Genomic DNA, 20133 nt, shown 5'->3' with positions numbered 1-20133 from the left:
TGGATCTGGGGGAGGCTCCAGAAGGGAAAGGCTGGGTATGCTAGCAGTTATCCTTTTGGGTTTACAATTTCTGAAGTTCCCTTTCCATTGTGATTGCTTTTCTAGGCCCATCTTCTGCATTTGGCTATTACTGTTCTTGGGTGTTTAAGCCAGTCAATGCAAGCTTCTCTTGCAGTGGAAAACTGGGAGCCTGACTGACTTTGCCAGCTAGCATCCAACCCACTTCCTTTGGTTGTGTTGATATCTTCCAAAAAGACCAGTTTGTGAGGAAGGCATCTTCTTCTGCACCTGTTAATTTAAGAACTTATCATTAGAGGCAGTAATGGGTCGCTGCTTTCAGATACAGTATGCTGAAGGACCTGCAGCCCTTTTCACCAGGGGAGTAATAACTTCTGCAGTATCTGTCGTGCTGATTGTTGAGATTTGCAATGCTGCTATCTGAAGTTTTATTCATGCCTTCACAAAGCATATTCTCTCTTCTTTCCCAATACTGAGTCAGATCAGACTAGGTTGCCATTCAGGAGAGCAGTGTTTTCACTATCATTTCAGTTATTCATACTCTGCCTTCTTACTGAGGCTTGCCACTATTTTCTAGTCTAACTGTGAGTATCTGCAGAAACAGTGTCATGAAGAAGAGGTTGCTTACTGATTCAAGTTGTTCTCCAAATGTATTGCCTCTGCAGATTCAGATGATTCTCCTTTCTCTCCTCTACTTTAACTCTCCAAAGTATATGCCTGAAGTTAGAGAAGAACTGAGGGACAGTTGGGGACTTACAACGTTGGTTCTAAAATCCATGAACAGAGGCACATGCACATGCCTTCCCTGTGGTGAGATTCTCTGAAATGAGTTCCTGTCGCACAGTGCAGAGCACATGATCTCTCAGTGGAATATATGGAAGTAATACATTTGGAGAACAAAAACTATTTTGCTAAGAGTATTTTTAAAAGGGTTGCTTATCTGCTTATGAATCTTGTACTTTTCTGACTTAAAACCTGATTGGAATTTCTTTGATATGCAACATTGATTGTTGGATATAGGCATATTGAAAGAGTTCACTCAATTTGAATTATGGATCTTTTTACCGGTTCTTACTTGTTAATTGGTAGGTCCCTCATCTCTTCTCATTTTCAGCACTGAAATTACTAGCACACCTTTGGGGCTGTGTAAATAGAAATATTTCTGTTACTTTAGCCCTTGAAGACTGCATTTATATTTGCAAACTTTTGAGAGGTAATTCACTGCCTGTGCAGCTTCACCAGTGTAAACAGTCATGGAAACTATAGTATAGATGGGACTCAAGCATCTTTACCACATTCCTCAAACCTAGTCCCTGTCTGTTACAGCTTCCACTGAAGCTGCACTTGTGGTGCTTTATAGCTACAAAGTGTGTGAGTGTAGACACACCAAACAGGAGGTCTGAGATCAAGGGGTGGAGTCAGATCTGGGGAGAAGGATTGGCATGTTAGTGTAATTTTAAAGGAACACATTTTGTCTTTGCCTGTTCAGCAGAATTTGTACCCATTTCCAGCCTTGTTGCAGCTCCTACACTAGGGTTAGGAGCAGTGTAAACTCTAGTGCAGATTAAGCACAAACATTTTCACCATTGTCATGAATTTCTGATCTGAGTAGCTGCACTGTTGGAAAGTGGGTATGCAATTTTTTTAGTGTAGATCCCGCCAAAGAGGCTGGGGTATATCCATGCAGTGGACTATATGCCATGCATGATTTCGGTTATTTAAGATCTAATTGAGTGGTTGAAAGATGAAGAAAAGATTCCACCCTGTACCTTGCACTGCAGCAGCACCTTCTGTCCCTGGGAAAAGGGAGGAGTTATTTTCCATCTCAAATGATTTAAGGGGAGCAATGTGGATTGCAGTGGGGACCAGCCAGCAGGATTATCACTGAAAGCAGAGTGGGAAGACACTTCAAAAACATAGCACAACCTGACAAACTGCTTTCTATTGCACCACCAGAAATTAGAGTACCCCATTACATTTCCAGTTGATGTAGTCACTACTTTAGCGCAGGTCACTTGAATTTATTTGATCAAATTGAACAAACCTCATCCAGTGTTTTTCTTTAGACAAACAAGCTTTCTGTGAGTGGCACAGTATTTTACGCACTCAGCAATTTTGTTTTGTTTGGGTCTTCTGCAGGTGCAGTTTTCCTACTTGCAAATGAGGTTACCATGAGTCAGTTTCCTTATTTCCTTTAGGAAACAATTCTCAAAGGTCGGGAAGCTAAAAGGGGGAAAACTGTTCTACGTTCTCACGCCAGATTTTTCTGTTCCCTGCCTTTGCCCTACAGTGCACAGACCTAGGCTGTCAGGGGGAATCCAAAACAAAATGCTACACTGCACCCACTTTTCTCTCTCTGAGGAGAGAATGAGCAAGAACAAACCCACAGGGGAGATGTTAGTTACTTAATGTATTACTGAAAGGTGCTCAGATACAACAGTGCTGAGAGCAATATAAGAACCTGTATAAATGGAACCTGGAAGAGCTCACTCATGTGTGAGACAAACCTGACATGAGCTACACAAACTGAATATCATCTTTGGTCTTTTGTTTCGCATGAGTTCTGAATTCAGGAAAGGCTGACCCTCTATTTCCAATTATCATTTTAGGACAGTGGTGTTTTGGAACTGTTAGTGTTGCATCATGATTCGTTGCACTGTCAATGTCTGATGATCTTTGTCATCTTGTTACAATGCAAACTGAATGTTGTGAAGACAAAGTCCTTGTGTTGACATTCTTAAAATAAATGTAGGACTCTTTTATCTTCCTGCAACCCTCGCTTACTGAACATGGGACAGATCCTAAAACAAGGAAGTACCCTGTGAATTTTGTTTTGTGGCAACATTTTATTGAGGGAGTTTTCTCTGCTTCTAGTCAGACTTCTTTAAATAGAACTGTTTGTACAGAACTATTATTTCAGCATTTCAGGGGGCAAAGTAGTAGTCTTGCAAATCTTGTTCAGATGTTGAGTCCAGCTGTTAAAGTCAAGAAGCCAAACTAACTTTCTCGCTGCAGGAAAAATAAATTTAGTAAATTGGGCTTTTGTGTTGTTTAACAAAGTAGATTTTTTGAGTGTTTAATTTTGTGATCATTCTTCTGGGATTAATTTGTCATAACACTTCAGTCAGAAAAAAATGCTAGCAATTCAGCTGTAAAATGCACAGCTGGAAGCTCCTGGCTTCTGTACTTTCATTAAGGTGGTCTTAAAACAAAGTTCAGAATTAAGGTTGCTAGTGAGGGGAACAAATATGGGTGTGTCTATACATAGTATGATAGTTGGGAGGGAGGCATTGTCCATAACGGAAGTGATTTATAATCCATTTATTTCTTATACTGTTTTCTGGCTATAGAAACAGATCTAGTTCAGGACTTGTCAGATCATAATGAGGATGATGATTTAATCTTAATGCTTCTTGCTCTTCAGACTTTCTCAGAAGAAACCCTGAGATTTATGCAATGGACCATCCCCATAATGTTGGCTTTCTCCTGTTATGGCGGACTAAATGCTTCTGTAATAGCTGTCTCCAGGTAGGCCCTTCTGTCACCCTCTGCATATTCCGTCAAATGCTCCATTCTTTCCCTTGTCACTACTGCTTCACATGTCTGTAAAAATGAACTTGAACATTCACCAGAAGCAGTGGTAGGTAAAATGGAGTTGGTCAGCTCTCAGATGAGAGCTCCATGACTCATTTACTAATTGAGGATATGTTGTCATACAAGTAATCATGCCTATAATGGAAAACAGTCTCTAATCCTTTTTATCATGCCATTGCACTTGATGTTGTTGTTTTTGATCCCTGTTCTAGTATTTCTCTGCCCCCCCCCCTCCAAACCCCTGTACAATACAAATATAATGTTTTTTTCATGTGGCCGATTTTGTTGCACCTCCATAAAATTTTACTGCCATGAGTAACTGTGTAGGGATTCTTTTATCGTTTGTCAAAGGAAAATATAGCACAACCTTGAAGATGATATTGGCTGGTTTACAGAATAATTTACGACAAAAGTTGTAAGAAATTGAGTCTTCCTGTGGAAGTGAAAGATGATTTTATAAACATGAATTTATGAACTAAAAAGTGCATTTTGTCTAGGAAGTAACAAAGAAACCAGGCAGACTTATCCACTGCAACTATGGAATCAGAAAACACATTTGATAGGTGCTCTTCATCTATGCTTTGTCTGTTGAATTTGCACCACTGGAAATAAAAATTTAACCAGAAAGTTCAGGTGACTGAGAACCTTGAAGAACTTAAGTTGGCTGAAATATCTTGTGGAAGATATGCAGAGCAAACTGAACTTCTTAAGAGTTCTTAAATTATGACACAACGGTTCCCTCCTACTTAAAGTGAACACCAGACCTCTCAGTTTCTCCCTTCTAAGAGCATCATGACTTTCCCCACCCTTGAATACAGTGCTATAAAGCGTCTCTTAGGGGGGTAATATATTGAAGAGTAGCATCTTCACCAGATTACTCTTTACTTCTTTCCAAGACTGAGCAAGTGAGGTTTTACAGAAAATAATTGACTGCCTGGTTTTATGAGCCAGATTATTCATTGTACTGTTTCATTTTATGAGCCTCAAAACCTTATCTAGTATACATTGAATCTATTTTATCTGGCACAGTGATACTATATTACCTTGGCCTGAGTTTTTTCTAGACTTGAGTATGTAAAACCTGTCACACGTTAAATGTGATTTCTGTCTGTTCAGCTGTATGAAACATTAATTCCTTCTTACAAGAATAGAATTTGACTTACCAGATAGAACCAATGGTCCACCTAATTCAGTATGCTGTCTCCTATACTGGGCAGTACTAGATGCTTCAGTAGAAGATGGAAAATCCATAATGGTCAGACAACCTACCTATTTGGTGGGAGGGAAAGGGGATTTCTTCTTAACTGCAGTTGGTTAACTTACATCCTAACGTATGAATTTACATCATTTATAAATTTATCATCTATCTCTGTAACTCTGGCTAATGTAACTCTAGCTGTTAATCATCCATATAAATGTCAAATCACCTATATTAACAGGCCACTTCATCTTGAATGGTCTCTTGAAATATGTGTTAACTACTTATGCTAAACAATCTGTTCCATCTTGTATTTAGCTGTGACACTCTGAGTAAGTTTTCCAAGAACTGAAGAGCTCTTTGTAAGCTTGAAAGCTTGTCTCTCTCTCTCTCCAACAGAAGATCCAATAAAAGATATTACCTCACCCATCATGTCTCTCTATTCTACTTGGAAGCTTTTTGCCTCCGTGACATCTTGTGGACGAGAGTTCCACAGTTAGTTGTGCAGTGGTGTGTAGGTTTTTTTATCATGTCCTTCATCAGATTTAAATTTTGGAATCTCTTAATTTCAATTTGGTCTTTGGATTGCCCAACTTTGGAGACCAGATTTCTTATTCTTCTATTGCAACAGTTGTCTGTAGGAATTTTCATCTCTTGACACAGCTTATTTGTTCTGAAGAATCTTTCACAATTACTTCATTATTGGATCATCAGCCATCACGTTCTTCCTTGGGAGACCTGATTTCTCTGAGCTGCCTTTGCCTTAATTCCAATAGGCATATGGATCTGATGATACAAAAGAGGCATCTATAAGTTTACAATACTCCATGTGTAGGATGTTTGCAGACCAAGAAAGATACCCACTGGAATCACCAGTCAATTTGAATTGGGCAATCCAGTCTGGAGAATGTTATTCCTATGGTATCAAGCTATTGTTATACTTGATAGCCTCCAGTTTTTGCAGTCAGCTTTTTGCACTATTCAGTTCCTTTATTTATCCTCTTCTGTTTCCTCCCGCTCATTTTTATGATCTGATATAATGGACTATAATCAGCTTTGCATAATTCTCCTTTCCTCGAGGACTTTTTTGATGGACAAGCAATAGGTAGTCTATTGGATAAGGAAACATTTACAATTATTTTGATCAATCATTGTAAAGTACAGATAAGTAGACTTACCCTCCTGAGTTGGCAGACTTTCATGACAGCTTCTGTGAGGCTGGATTATGTAAATTCCAAAATAGTTTTGCTTTCTTTGCATATGGCATCATACTTCTGGCTTTAGAGAAAGGCAGTTCTCTTCTTTTGAAGGGTATAGTCTTTGTGGACATCCTGTATGCTACTGCTTTTTTACAGGGCCATGATCTGTTTCAGTATGGAGGATTTCTTGTCTACATACTGTATGTTCATTCTGTGAGGCGAAGAAGGAAAGGAGCAAATAATTTAAGGCAGAAAATTCCAAATGAACTAGGTGGGGAGATATAAAGCCAATGTTGCATGTTCCTATGCAAGAGTGACCTCTGCAGACAGCTCTGGGCCTTAGGGTCTCTGGATGACAGCAAGAGGACAAACCACTCTTTGCAAAAAGCCCCAATCTGAGACAGCAGATAGCTGCAGTCCTATTAATTATCAGGGGGTAGCCATGTTAGTCTGTATCTACAAAAACAACAAGGAGTCTGGTGGCACCTTAAAGACTAACAGATTTATTTGGGCATAAGCTTTCGTGGGTAAAAACCTCACTTCTTCAGATGCATAGAGTGAAAGTTATAGATGCAGGCATTATATACTGACACATGGAGAGCAGGGAGTTACTTCGCAAGTGGAGAACCAGTGTTGACAGGGCCAATTCAATCAGATTGGGAGTGGCTGGCTCATTACAGAAGCATCTTTTCCTCTCCTGGAATTGACACCTCCTCATCTATTATTGGGAGTAGACTACATCCACCCTGATTGAATGCCACCAGACTCCTTGTTGTTTTTGTAGTCCTATTAATGTTGCCTTTAGCGACATTAGTTTCAGCTTTGCACTTGTACTTCCCACACAGAGGGAACCTTGTCGACAGGGAGAGCCAGAGGCTGGGCAATACGAAGTCTATATGCTGATTCCTTGCAATGGTCAGTTTTCATTGCTCACATTTGGAAGGCTGTTTTTCCCTTTTTGAGGCCAGAATCCTCTGTCTCTCTCTCCACCCTCATGGAAGCAGTGAGAGAACTCTGAAGTTCTCCTTCATACATTATCTAAGTTTTCTTACACATTTCCTACAAGTTTTATTGATTGGCTTTTGTCCTGACTTTACTATTTGCCCCTTCTGGTGAATTAAATCTGTTCATGTTAGCCATCTTTTGCTGACAAAGGAAACCTTAATTAGGATTTATTTGGAAAAAGTAAAAATAAAACGATGAAAATGCAAAAAAGGGCCCCATTAAAAATCAAAGCAATATAGACACAAACAGTATAGTATAAAGCCTGGATTTCTGTATTTTGAACTGAGGGCTCTTTACAAAGAATAATCTTGGTGAACTTTTTAACAAGTGGGGTAATATGAAGGAGCAAGAGGTGTCAAGTTAAAATTTTTTTCTTTAGAGCCTCGGGGCAATAGTTTATATTTAATCTGACCATTTAAAGAAGCAAATGTCGTCTTTTTTTGCATTCACTTTTTCCTCTGTAGTTGCTTAATAATGAGGGAATTATGCCACTGTGTACAATTTTTCTGGAGACTTAAGAAGGAAAGGCAACTTTCACTTTACCTACACAGTTGACTATGGGCTTGTCTACACAGTGGGATAACGTGCTGTAAGGGGGTCTGATTTTTAAAGCACGCTAAGTTGCTGTGTATTAAGACCTTTCTGGTATACACTAAAGGTCCCCTAATGTGTTTTAATGTAATACTACTACCAGCAAAGTCTGCATGGATCAATTCAAGTCCAGCATGTTAGTGCATTTTAGAAATCACACCTCCACAGAATGTATTACACCACCATGTAGTAAAGCCCTGAGTAGCTTTTAACCTGTTGGTGCAGATTTCTGTAAGCATGAATACATTTTTGCATTGGCACATCACATCAAGAAATTCATTCCCCTGTGCTGATGCTCAATTAAATTTGCTGAGAGTTACATAGAGATGGAATACATTCTGGTTTATACTGCAGGTCATCACATGCTGTAAGCAGAATTAAGTTCAGATCCTTAAACTAGCTGGACTACTTAAATGCTGGAGAAAGCACTTTGCTGTCTAGAAGTTTGGACAGGGTACTTGAGGATAGGCAAGCTTTGTTTTGTGTTTATAAAACTATCTATTTTTGGTAGCTGAAGGATTTAAGTCACATGAAAACTTTAGGGTTTTTTCTTTCCTTTCACAAGAAAAATAAACCTGAAACTCTAGTTCAGATTTTGCCCAACTTGGGCCTCGTGACATTTCTTTAAACTGCACATACCTTGGCCATGGTGTGATATCACTTGTGTCTAGAGCCATCTGAGGAAGATAGGAAACAAAGCATTCTGTGTTACTTTAGGTGGTGGTTGAGGAGAAGCCAATTAGAAATATTTCAGGCCACCTTTAACTCCAGATGTCTTTGTACACTATGAACAAAGTGCAGTATTGAATATTTACCCATTTTGAGTGACCTGCTTAGTCCATAGTTGCATGAGTGAAAAGCCATCTGAAAAGGGTGTATTGTGGGGGTCAAAATACTAACAGCTGGTGGTTCACTGTTGGCCTGAAAATGAATATTTATGACTGAAAAGACAGAAAACACGCAGAAAGCAGGGACTAATTTTTGCAGCTCTTGCCATTTGGTATCTTGCTCTTGAGGCTGAAGAAGAAGAAAGCTAAGAAAGAATTAGGGGAGGAATTACTGGAAATATTTAGATGACCATGTACACCTACATATGTACTATGCAAATACAGAAATATAAAATACCTACTGTATGGACAACAAAGAAGCTTGATATCTCCTGCAACTAGTGTGCTGCGAATGTCACTTGGATACTAACTAGCTGTTTCTTCCTTTATAGATATAAAAAAAGTGTGCAATTCGTAGCCTGTAAATGATGTAGAATGATTTAGTGCAGCAATTGATTGATTTAATGCAAGACACTAAGCAGCTGCTGCCATCACTACTAGTTTGCTCAGAAAATGGTATAATAGAAGTAACATGCCATTTGATAAAATTCAGCAAAGAAATCATTGATAGTAGGACTGTCAAGCGATTAAAAAAATTTATTGCGATTAATTGCATTGTTAAAAAATAATAAAAAACCATTTATTTAAATATATTTGGATGTTAGCTACATTTTCAAATATACTGATTTCAGTTACAACACAGAATACAAAGTATACAGTACTCACTTTATATTTATTTTTGATTACAAGTATTTGCACTGTAAAAAAACAAAAAATTGTTTCAATTCACCTAATAGAAGTACTGTAGTGCAATCTCTTTATCATGAAAGTTGAATTTACAGATGTAGATTTATGTACAAAAAAACTGCACTCAAAAACAAAACAGTGTAAAACTTTAGGGCCTACAAGTCCACTCAGTCCTTCTTGTTCAGCCAATCGCTCAGACAAACAAGTTTGTTTACATTTGCAGGAGATAATGCTGCCCGCTTCTTGTTTACAATGTCACCTGAAAGCGAGAACAGGCGTTCTCACGGCACTGTTGTAGCCAGTGTCACAAGATATTTATGTGCCAGATGTGCTAAAGATTCTTATGTCCCTTTATGCTTCAACTACCATTCCAGGGGACATGTGTCCATGCTGATGACGGGTTCTGCTCGATAACAATCCAAAGCAATGCGGACCAACGCATGTTCATTTTCATTATCTTGAGTCTGATGCCACCAACAGAAGGTTGATTTTCTTTTTTGGTGTTTCGGGTTCTGTAGTTTCCACATCAGATTATTGCTCTTTTAAGACTTCTGAAAGCATGCTCCACAACTCGTCCCTCTCAGATTTTGGAAGGCACTTCAGATTCTTAAACCTTGGGTCGAGTACTGTAGCTATGTTTAGAAATCTCATATTGGTACCTTCTTTGCATTTTGTGAAACATGAAACTGCTATAACATGAAATATATGGCAGAAAGTGGGTAAAACAGCAGGGGACATACAATTCTCCCCCAGGGAGCTCAGTCACAAATTTAATTAACGCATTATTTTTTTAACGGGCGTCATCAGCATGGAAGCATGTCCTCTGGAATGGGACATTCCATAGCATGAAGAGGCATATGAATGTTTAGCATATCTGGCACGTAAATACCTTGCAATGCCGGCTACAAACGTGCCATGTAAATGCCTGTTCTCACTTTTTGGTGACATGATAAATAAGAAGATGGCAGTACTATATCCTGTAAATGTAAACAAACTTGTTTGTCTTAGCGACTGGCTGAACAAGAAGTAGGACTGAGTGAACTTGTAGGCTCTGAAGTTTTATATTGTTTTATTTTTGAGTGCAGTTATGTAACAAAAAAAATCTAAATTTGTAAATTGCACTTTCACAACAAAGAGATTGCACTACAGTACTTGTACGAAGTGAATTGAAAAATACTATTTCTTTTGTTTATCATTTTTACAGTGCAAATATTTGTAATCAAAAATAATACACGCTTTGATTTTAATTACAACACAGAATACAATATATATGAAAATGTAGAAAAACATCCAAAATATAATACATTTCAATTGGTATTCTATTGTTTAACAGTGCGATTAAAATTGCGATTCATTTTTTAAATCGTGATTAGTTTTTTTGAGTTAATCGCGTGAGTTAGCTGCGATGAATCAACAGCCCTAATTGATAGCTTCCATATTTGCAAATGAAGGCTTTCTTCCCTCCCAGATGAACACAACTCTGCGAGGATAAGGGAATATTTGGGGGGGGGGGGTGGGAGGGCATAGCTCCCCTTCCATCCCCTAGCACATACCCCAAAAGAGAAAAGTTAAAGATACAGGGCCCAGGTGGTGGGAGAGAAACTACTGTATCTAAGCAATTGTCTTTCATTATATATTAAACCACTTGATTTTTTTTTTTTTTTTAAATATTTTGAGACCTGATATTCTAAGAGATTCTAGCCTATTTCCTTCACCTGGGAGAAATAGATTATGGTGAACAGAACGTTATTCAACGTGCTCTCTAGCAAATTCTGCTATTAAACATTTGCATGATAGTTTCCAGAGCACTGGCCTCTGGAGGCTTTTGCTCATTCGCCTACTAAGAAATCCTGTGCACCTAGCCACCTTGCTCTAGAGTCACTGGTACTGGCGATCTCTGCAATGGCATGTAAGTGGTCTGGCAGCATCAGCAGTGAGGAAGTTGACGCTGGCTAACAGAATACCAGCTGCTCTGCAGCTACAGTGTTGTAGGACCAAAGCCCCTGTGGTTCAAAGAAGGGGAAGGGCTGTCTAGGGGACAGAATGTGCTGGTTTGAGGATAGGGGGAGGGAAAAGAAAAAGAAGGATTATAGACTGGCTCCGAGAACAATAACTTTATAGAAATGCTCATGTGATGGAGGGTTTTGGGGAGAAGTTCCCTCAGTTGTGCTTTGCCTTCTGAAATACCACCTCCCTAATTGGATCTTGGATTGTATGTTTTTCCCCTTGGAGACCTATTTATTTGTTGCTCTGGAAGTGACTCTGTTATACTGACTTTTTATAATTAAGGTGTATCACACAGCATATGATGTGGGTAAACCAGAGAAACCAAAGCATCTTAGAAATCTGTTTTAGATTTATGAGCATAATTCTTTGTGAATTGCTTAAAGAAAAGACTTCTTGGGTTCACTGAGCAGTAAACCCAAACTAAATTGCCTGACTTGAGCTTCATTTTGTGTGGATGCTATAACTAAAATAGGTGAAAGGAATGGCTGCCAATTTATACAGCTCTGTGGAAGATTACTAATGTATGTGTTAAATGCTGTTTTTTTCTCACACAAATATTATTAAAACAGGTTTAATTTTACTGTTCCATTTATGTCCGGACATTGCAAAAATTTTAATTTTTTTCCCTTGTCTTCATTCATTAGACATTTGCTGACCAGGTGTTCGGCATTTTCAGTTGGACAGTTCCTGTTGCTGTAGCTGTTTCATGTTTTGGTGGACTTAATGCATCAATTTTAGCATCATCTAGGTAATACACATTTTGGTTCTGTTTTAAGATCTTGCAAAATCAGTACTTGGTCCTGCTATTGAAAGCAGGGGACTGGACTTGATGACCTTTCAGGGTCCCTTCCAGTTCTATGAGATAGGTATATCTCCATATAATAATAATAAAAAAAGATGTTCATAAGCACTCTTAGCCAACTTCATTTATTTTATGTGTGATAAACTAACACTTTTAATGTCCGTGCCATTAAAGAATGTCACAATAAAATAACTGTCCTCAATAGACTTTAGGTTGTATATTCCATATCACAGGTCTGTCCCATTTCTCCCCCCCCCCCCCCCCCCCCCCCAACTCGCAAAATGTGACTGCATAGCAATATGAACAATACATTGTAAGGTATAATAAATGTTGTATACTAGGTAATTAACCACATTGTTTCATGCCCGTGGTCAAGAATTGGATTATTCTCCAGTTTTCTTGTGGAGTTAATAACTTAATTTTCTTGTTTTCCTGTTTAAATACTATGTTTAAAGCTTAAAAATGTATTAAATTTCTGACCTTGTGTGTGAAGCTTTAAAAGTTTTAATTGGTGTGACAGTCTTTTTAAAGCTTCAGAGATGTCATGGAAATTTTCTCCTATGCATTGACTACAGACATGACCAGTACAAGCTTCAAAAGAGTTTTTATAATACTTGTTTGTCCATTAACATGCATATTTAACCTCCCCATACTGGAAAGAAATGTTATTTTGAAATTATACAATAGATAAAATTAGAATATTGTTAGAATTATTTATAGAAATTCTTATGTACAGTCACCTCCTTCAGGATCTAACATAAATCATTTCTCATTGTTACGTCATGAAAATTACTAACTTGATGTCAATACTTAAAATTGTACCAAAATGTTTAACTAACGGTATACAGCTGTAATTGTGGATGGTTTCTGTCTCATAACAATGAAAACCTACTTCAGTAATCACAGAAGTTTACCTTTAGCACTGTTTTATTTTAAATATGTAGAGATTTACTTATACAGATCTAGATACAGTACAAGAATAGTTGAATATACATGCAGGTTTATTTGAGGTTGTTCTCATAACATATTTTTACACAGCTGTCTTTCTTTCCTTGGCTCAAGATTTACTACGTGTTGTGTCCTTTACAGGCTATTTTTTGTAGGATCCCGGGAAGGTCATCTCCCTGATCTATTGTCCATGATCCATATAGGGAGGTTCACACCTGTACCAGCACTACTCTTCAATGTAAGTTGCTGCTGCTGCTTTTAAGCTGTTTGAAAGTGTTTGGGATATGAAATAGATCCAGAATGGATTTTTTTGTACTTGGGTTGGAGTTCATTGACAGATAAGGTCTGTATTGTATATTACATTAAATGATCTTTCACTTGTATGAATTCACAATTAATTAATTAGTCTCTGGAGAGTTGCATTAGGTTGATAATTCCTAAAAATTCTTAATGTAAGTCAAACTACAAAGTCTCTAAATATAAAGAAAACTGGAACAGGAATAAAGTGACTGAATACTTTGGCTTTGTTGCTGTTGGGTGCAGTTGTTTGCAGACTTCCATTTCTCGTGCACAAGGAAGACTCAAGCTAGTCTAAGATCCATCTTAAATTTTCTTTGACTTCTTGTTAGCAAATCAAATAGATAATACATTCAGGCTATTTAGTCGTCAGGATATGATTGAACTATGTATGGTAAAAATCTAGCTGTTTATGAACGCCTTTATGCTCTGGTAAACTTGCTTAATGTATTTTGCCACTGTAAGTATCTTTGACAGTAGCTAGGTAGCTGGACTTTGGTGCTAAATTCAGCACTTTATTCACTTCCGTCTTTGGTGAATTGCAAGAAACATCATCCTTGTGTCCCCACCACCTTGAGAAATCTCAGTAAAATCCCATCTCTAGGAATAATCAGAAATAACTGTTTCCCCCCCAAAAAGCCCATTTCTGTAAGGGTGAGATTTGTAAGAATATAATCATATAAAGCACTCAGGCATGAAAGATGACATTAATATACAAAGCAAAAAAAAACTTGAAAAACCTATGTATCACTTATAGTTCTTCATGGTACTCATGTTCTTTCCCAACAGTGTACTATGGCCCTCATTTATCTGACTGTAGAAGATGTCTTTCAGCTTATTAACTACTTCAGTTTCAGTTACTGGTTTTTTGTGGGACTATCAATAGCTGGGCAATTATACCTCCGCTGGAAGGAACCAGATCGACCCAGGCCTCTCAAGGTACAAATTAATGAATTAATGTAAGCAGAATTAGTTTTTTTTAAGATCATTCCCCTACCCCAGTACATCCTACAGCACTGTCTGAAATTTGAACCCATATGCGTTATGTCTGAAGTGTTAGATTGTAAACTTTCAGGGCACAAGCCATGTCTTAATTTTTGTAAAATGCCATGCGTTGCTGTCAAGTGCTCAGTAAATATTCCTGCTCTAGCAGACTGGCTCAACTACTAGGTGAAAATGACTGACTGATATTCCTCTTCATTTTTTCAGTTCAGTCACTAGTCCATCCTTCTGCTATCTGAAAAATGGTTCATGTGGTTGAAAACAGGAGATACTCTTGCTCTTTGGATTATAGGTCAATGGATTATGACTCTCTCTCTCTTCCTCTCCTCCTTAGTCCCAGCACTATTGTGTGAAAGTTAGGGAGGGCAAATTAATCATGCTGGTAGCACCTTTGCTACCAAGGCAATATTTGGAGCTGTTATGGTATGTCTGAATTCGTAATTCCTTTAGCACCTTTCTCTGGTAAAGTTTGATGCACTTCATTAAACAAACCATGCCATTCTTTTTCCGAAGAAGTGGGCTGTAGTCCACGAAAGCTTATGCTCTAATAAATTTGTTAGTCTCTAAGGTGCCACAAGTACTCCTGTTCTTCTTCATGCCATTCTTGACTCCTGAAGGGCAATGTCTCAGTGCAGTGGATTTGTCTAAAAGCCACTCTGCTGCAGTGAAAAGCTTCTTTCAACACTGCATAGTTATAATCTTACACTATTGCACATGTGAATTTTAGCTTCTGTTCTGTGGTTCTGCTGTATAGACTGTTGTCCTTATATCCACTTAACATGTTTCTAACTAGCCAAATACAAGTCCACCCCGTGCTGTTGTGTCTATGGGAATTAAAAACTTGATTTGGAAAAATGTTATGTATTAAAAGTTACAATTACAGAAAATTGCATTCCTATCGGAATGCATGTAACTGTTGATATACAAAAACATTCCAAGAATATCCTAATCTTTTTTTCTCCTTTTCTACAGCTGAGCCTATTTTTCCCAATAGCTTTCTGTGTATGCTCAGTATTTCTGGTGGTGGTGCCTCTATATAGTGACACCATTAATTCATTGATTGGAATTGGCATTGCTATATCTGGAATTCCAGTCTACTTCATTGGAGTCTACTTGCCCATTTCCAGAAGGCCTCCATTTATCAACAACATCTTAGGTAAGCGCATGTAGATTGGGAGATTTCACTATTTGCTAGACTTGAATGAAGACATTTACAATAAATTTTAAATTCATGTGAGTGATCACACATGAGCTGAATGGCAGTAATTGGGGGAAAAAATCATTATTTTTCTGTATTTTACATTTCTTTTAGTGTATATTTTATAGCATCTATCAGTCTCATTATATTTGTATCACATTGAAAAATCTAAATCCGAAAGCAAGGCTGGCTGTAATTCTAAAATCACTAAATCTTTCTGGACTCAAGCAAACATGTTGTCTTGCTTCACTTTAGTTGGAGTTTGATCAGCTGCTTGAAAATATGTAATGTGTTTGCTATGCAAAGTTGGGGGGGGAGAGGGGGGGGAATGTTCTCTGGAGCTTTGCCTGCCAGTATCCCTTTGTTGAATTGTCCAGTTAAGGATTACTCAATCTTCTCATTGCAGCCTCCTGCTTTGTTTTTTACAGTTCGGTAAAAGTTCCCACAGGGGTTGTTCATAAATCCACCGTTAAATGAAATAGGTTACATGGCTTCATCAGTCAGTGCATGGATCAATTATCAAACCTTATCAATTTCTTAAATGTATACAGAAGCCCTTCTCCCTTCCCCCACACACTATTTGGAGCTTTTGCTTTGTAAGCCTTATCAGTCTCTTTGAGCAGGGAAAACAAATTTCAGTGTATTGTATACCCTACAGGGTGCCTGGGAGAAAAAACTGTCACCATTAGGGCATCTTTTAGACATATTGTTGGTTTGTTTAAAAAAAAAAAAAAAACCAGACTCGACCAACAATGGAACTTTACCTTGTGTTGAAAATGTATCCTCTTTGTGTATATTTTAAAGAAAATATAACGGAACACACTTCAAGGCTAACTTTCACTGATCTATATGTAGTCCAGTTGGCTTAAAGTTCTGTTTAAATAATTTGCTGCTTTGATGATACTTGAAAAGAAACTTGATGATACTTGATATTCACTTGGATATTCACTTGGTTTATCTTCAATTTCCTATGCAGGTGCTATCACTCGAGCCACCCAGGTGCTTTGTTACAGTGTTTTGACAGAGATGGACAGTGAAGATAAGAAATTAGAGACCAAATCTATCTAAAAGTTTAAAGCAGTTCCAAAAACAGCAGAGAACCAAGCAAAAGTTGCTAACAGAAACAGAAGAGGATCAACAGGGAATATGGGGCAACTGAAGAACCATTGGAGCCAGGAACAGATATACCAGCTATTACTGAGGAGGGATGCTTGGGTGCATCATACTCCCTGCCATGGTCTGTAGTTAAAATACTGTCAATTCACATTATTATGGGTAATCATTAACCAGTCACTTCAGACATGGAAACAGAGTCTGAACTATTTATTATAGTTTGAGGCCAATGGAAAATCTCGTAGAAATGGGATTTAAGTAGTAAGAGGGGAAACAGATTATATAATAGTAGAGCTGAGTGATCACATTAAACGTACTTTGGAGAACTAGGTAGCAGAGTACTGAATCATTTTAAGAACAATTTAAAACTACTCCAAGTCAGAAGTGACCAAAAGCCTTTTGTATCTGATGGATGCTCAGTGGCCTATGTGAAGTGACTTGCTTGGGAATCTGCCCCTTATCCCAGTAGATAAGCATCCATAACAAACATTCATCATTGGCAGTTGCAGCAGATTGAATCGGCATATAAAGATTGATCTACCCTTTCTCCTCTAGAAACTATCATTTCAGTGAAAAGTGGTGGGGTCTGCAGCGAGAGAACTCCAATCTCCAAAGCTGTTTTATTCTGCACCTTTCACATGCTCCAAATTGCCTTTTCACAGAAAAAACTTAGACTTGATTAAAATGTTAACATTTACCAATGGATTGTTACCTGTTTTGTGGTGGTGACTGATTTGTTTCTAACTGGTTCAAATAGAACCCCAAAAAGTAAAATACTTAAGAGGCAAAAACTTTAAAGTTTCCATATTTAATTGTTTCTTAAATGAGTTTACAAGCACTGTTACAGCAAAGAGACCAGAAATTCTAGTTTCTGATTTTCAATACTGTTCACCAGAGGCAGTACTTTTACATATTATAAAGACTTTATAGTAGAACTAATATGTAATACCGTGGCTGTCATCTCAGTTTGAAAATTTAGATGTATAATAGTGACTGGCATAGAAGAGAAATCTATTTGTACATAGCATTCAACTGTGAGAAACATTGTGGGGAAAGGGGAAATACATTCTTGATCTGATGTGCTATTAGTTCACCTCAACAGTTAGTAATAAATACTAGAAATAATTGTACTACTGAAGTAAAGATCAAATCACCTTCAAGATACTGAGGTTCTTCTAATCACACCTTCTTGCTGGGTCTGCTCCTAGTCACTTTACATACCAATGTTAGACAATATTGTAAATATAACACTTAAGTTGAGAGCTGAAACACCTGGGTATCATTTGTTTTTAGAGGTTCAAAATTTGAGATGATTAGCGGGACAGCAAACTATAGTCCTGTGGTGCAATATGAATACATGTCTGCTTATTTGCCTGTGCTTGAGAGATTCAAATACACCTCTACCCTGATATAACGCGACCCAATATAACACGAATTCGGATATAGTGCGGTAAAGCAGCTCTTCGGGTGGGCAGAGCTGTGCGCTCCGGAGGATCAAAGCAAGTTCGATATAATGCGGCTTCACCTATAACACAGTAAGATTTTTTTGGCTTCCGAGGACAGCGTTTTATCGGGGTAGAGGTGTACTATAAAAGCCAATTTTGTTGCAAATATAGCTAAATTAAGATGAAATACAGCTGCAAAAATGGGTCTTGTATCCTGTCTTCTTTGTGGCACAGTGGGATGACCCTGTTTTGCAATCTTGTTAAATTTTTTATACTATCTATATCTCAACTTATTTAAAACATTAGGCTATTTTTTTTTTTTAACTACGTAAACTGGAACCTTGCAATCTTAGTTACTTTCTATTCCATGCTAATTTATTTCTCTGTAGCTGAAAAGTGAGGTTTAAAATAAATCCCATTGCATGCTGAATTGAAAGGCTCTTTCTTTTGGAATCTAAAATCTCTAACTATATTTTAAAACAACATCAGAGGTATTTAGTTCTCTGGCACTTATTTTAAGCGTGCCATAACTTCTACCTTGTCTCAATTGTGGTTTTATTTTTTTATGTAAACTTGCAGGCTTTTGCTAGGTTTAGAAAGCAGTACATTTAATTTACCATCTTATTCCTAGTAAATTGAAGCAAAGTCCAGTCCAGGAGTTGATTTAAACCTCAAACCTTTTCCTTGTTTTCCTGACCATTTAATAAAAAGTGGCATTTAACACTTAAATCTTGTTGTGGCTTATTACAATCCAATGTGCTATTATGACAAATTCCATACATTTGAAGTTTGAGATTTGTTTAAAGGATTATAATAGGCAGTTCAAGGTCTCTCCAACACACTGTGGTTTTATTAAGAAGGTTGTGCATAGTTTCTTTGAGGGCTTAGGATAGGCTTGAACTTTAAATGAAAAAATACAGTCTCATAAATTCCACTATGCTGAAGTCCTTTCCAGTGATGGGAATTAAGTGCTCCTCACAGTCAGTGCTGCAAGCTAGAAATTCTGATAAATGCAATGATTTTCATTAAGTGATTTTAAATTAATCAGTGTCCTATTAGCCACGGCATAGGCTCTCCTGAACTTAAATGCAAAGGGGGGGGGGGGGGGGAAGAGAGTAAGAGTGGATTATTAGCAGCCAGTGTTCAAAGGTAGGAAAGGAAAATGATTTTTTTGAGGCAGACTTGTAAGATGAGAGTTGAGACTAATATTTTATCCTAGACCACAGTTGCATTTTCAGAAGTCTTATATACAATGGCAATAAGTTATTTTCCTAGTTTTAGATAATGGCCAAAAATCATGCTGACGTCCAAATTCCACAAACTGAGGTTGATTTCTCAAATTTTCATGGCCTAAAAAGTAACTATAGTGCTAATCCTCAAGCCAGCTTTCCCAAAAATCATAGCTGACACTCACTATATATTTGGCTTTGCAAACATTGCTAGACCACTGACATGCATGCTGCACCCATTGCTACCCCACTAGCTGCCTAACTACTCTTGCTTGTAGAATGCCAGGGACTGAATCAGGGGACCAAGAATAGAGTTCAATAAATCACTCAAAGTTCTTATTTTAAAGAACTTAACTTCACTTACACAAGTTGTAATTGCTTTGAGTGATTTATTGAACTCTATTTTTTGTCTCCGATTCAGTCCCTGGCATTGCTTTAGTGTAACTTCACTAGAGCTTTAGCAGAGAATGCTAGTTGATGTTTGTGGCCAATCTTCATGAGTTGTGCACCACAAAAACCTGTATTTCAGTTTGATATTGACAGAAGTAGGTTTGTATGCAATGTTGTATCCATGTCAGTCCCAGGATATTAGAGACAAGGTGGTCACGTGAGGTAGTATCTTTTATGGGACCAACTTCTGTTTGGTGAGAGAAAAGCTTGTGTTTACACAGGTCTGAAGAGCTGTGTAAGCTCAAAAGGTTGTCTCTCACCAACAGTTAGTCCAATAAAAGATCACACACCTTCTCTCTAAAAGTTGCTTTGCTATCAGTACAGTCACTGCTGTCCTATTAGCTACTAGTGCAAGGGAAATAGCCACAAAACTGTATTTGCTTCTTCCTCAATTTCAAGTACCATTTTTGAGTGCACTGACAATTAATTCTGCCCTATTAGCACTTTACCATTAAAATCCAGA

At 37.8% G+C, this 20133-nt stretch overlaps 1 protein-coding gene across 6 annotated transcripts in view; it reads left to right on the top strand.

The window, feature by feature from the left end:
* SLC7A6 (solute carrier family 7 member 6) overlaps positions 1-18720 on the top strand; it is a 46441-nt gene extending 27721 nt beyond the window's left edge. For all 6 annotated transcript variants that reach the window (XM_054049077.1, XM_054049071.1, XM_054049073.1 and 3 more), the window contains 5 exons: positions 11831-11934; positions 13078-13174; positions 14023-14172; positions 15208-15391; positions 16410-18720. In XM_054049077.1, coding sequence (XP_053905052.1) covers positions 11831-11934; positions 13078-13174; positions 14023-14172; positions 15208-15391; positions 16410-16501 — 627 coding nt within the window. In that variant the 3' untranslated portion in view covers positions 16502-18720. The remainder of the gene's footprint in view (positions 1-11830; positions 11935-13077; positions 13175-14022; positions 14173-15207; positions 15392-16409) is intronic.
* Positions 18721-20133: the final 1413 nt, after the last annotated feature.

Source organism: Malaclemys terrapin, chromosome 14, assembly GCF_027887155.1.
Source record: "Malaclemys terrapin pileata isolate rMalTer1 chromosome 14, rMalTer1.hap1, whole genome shotgun sequence".
Taxonomy (NCBI): domain Eukaryota; kingdom Metazoa; phylum Chordata; order Testudines; family Emydidae; genus Malaclemys; species Malaclemys terrapin.
The sequence above is the reverse complement of the archived record's forward strand: the minus strand, read 5'-3'. Positions and strand labels throughout refer to the sequence as shown.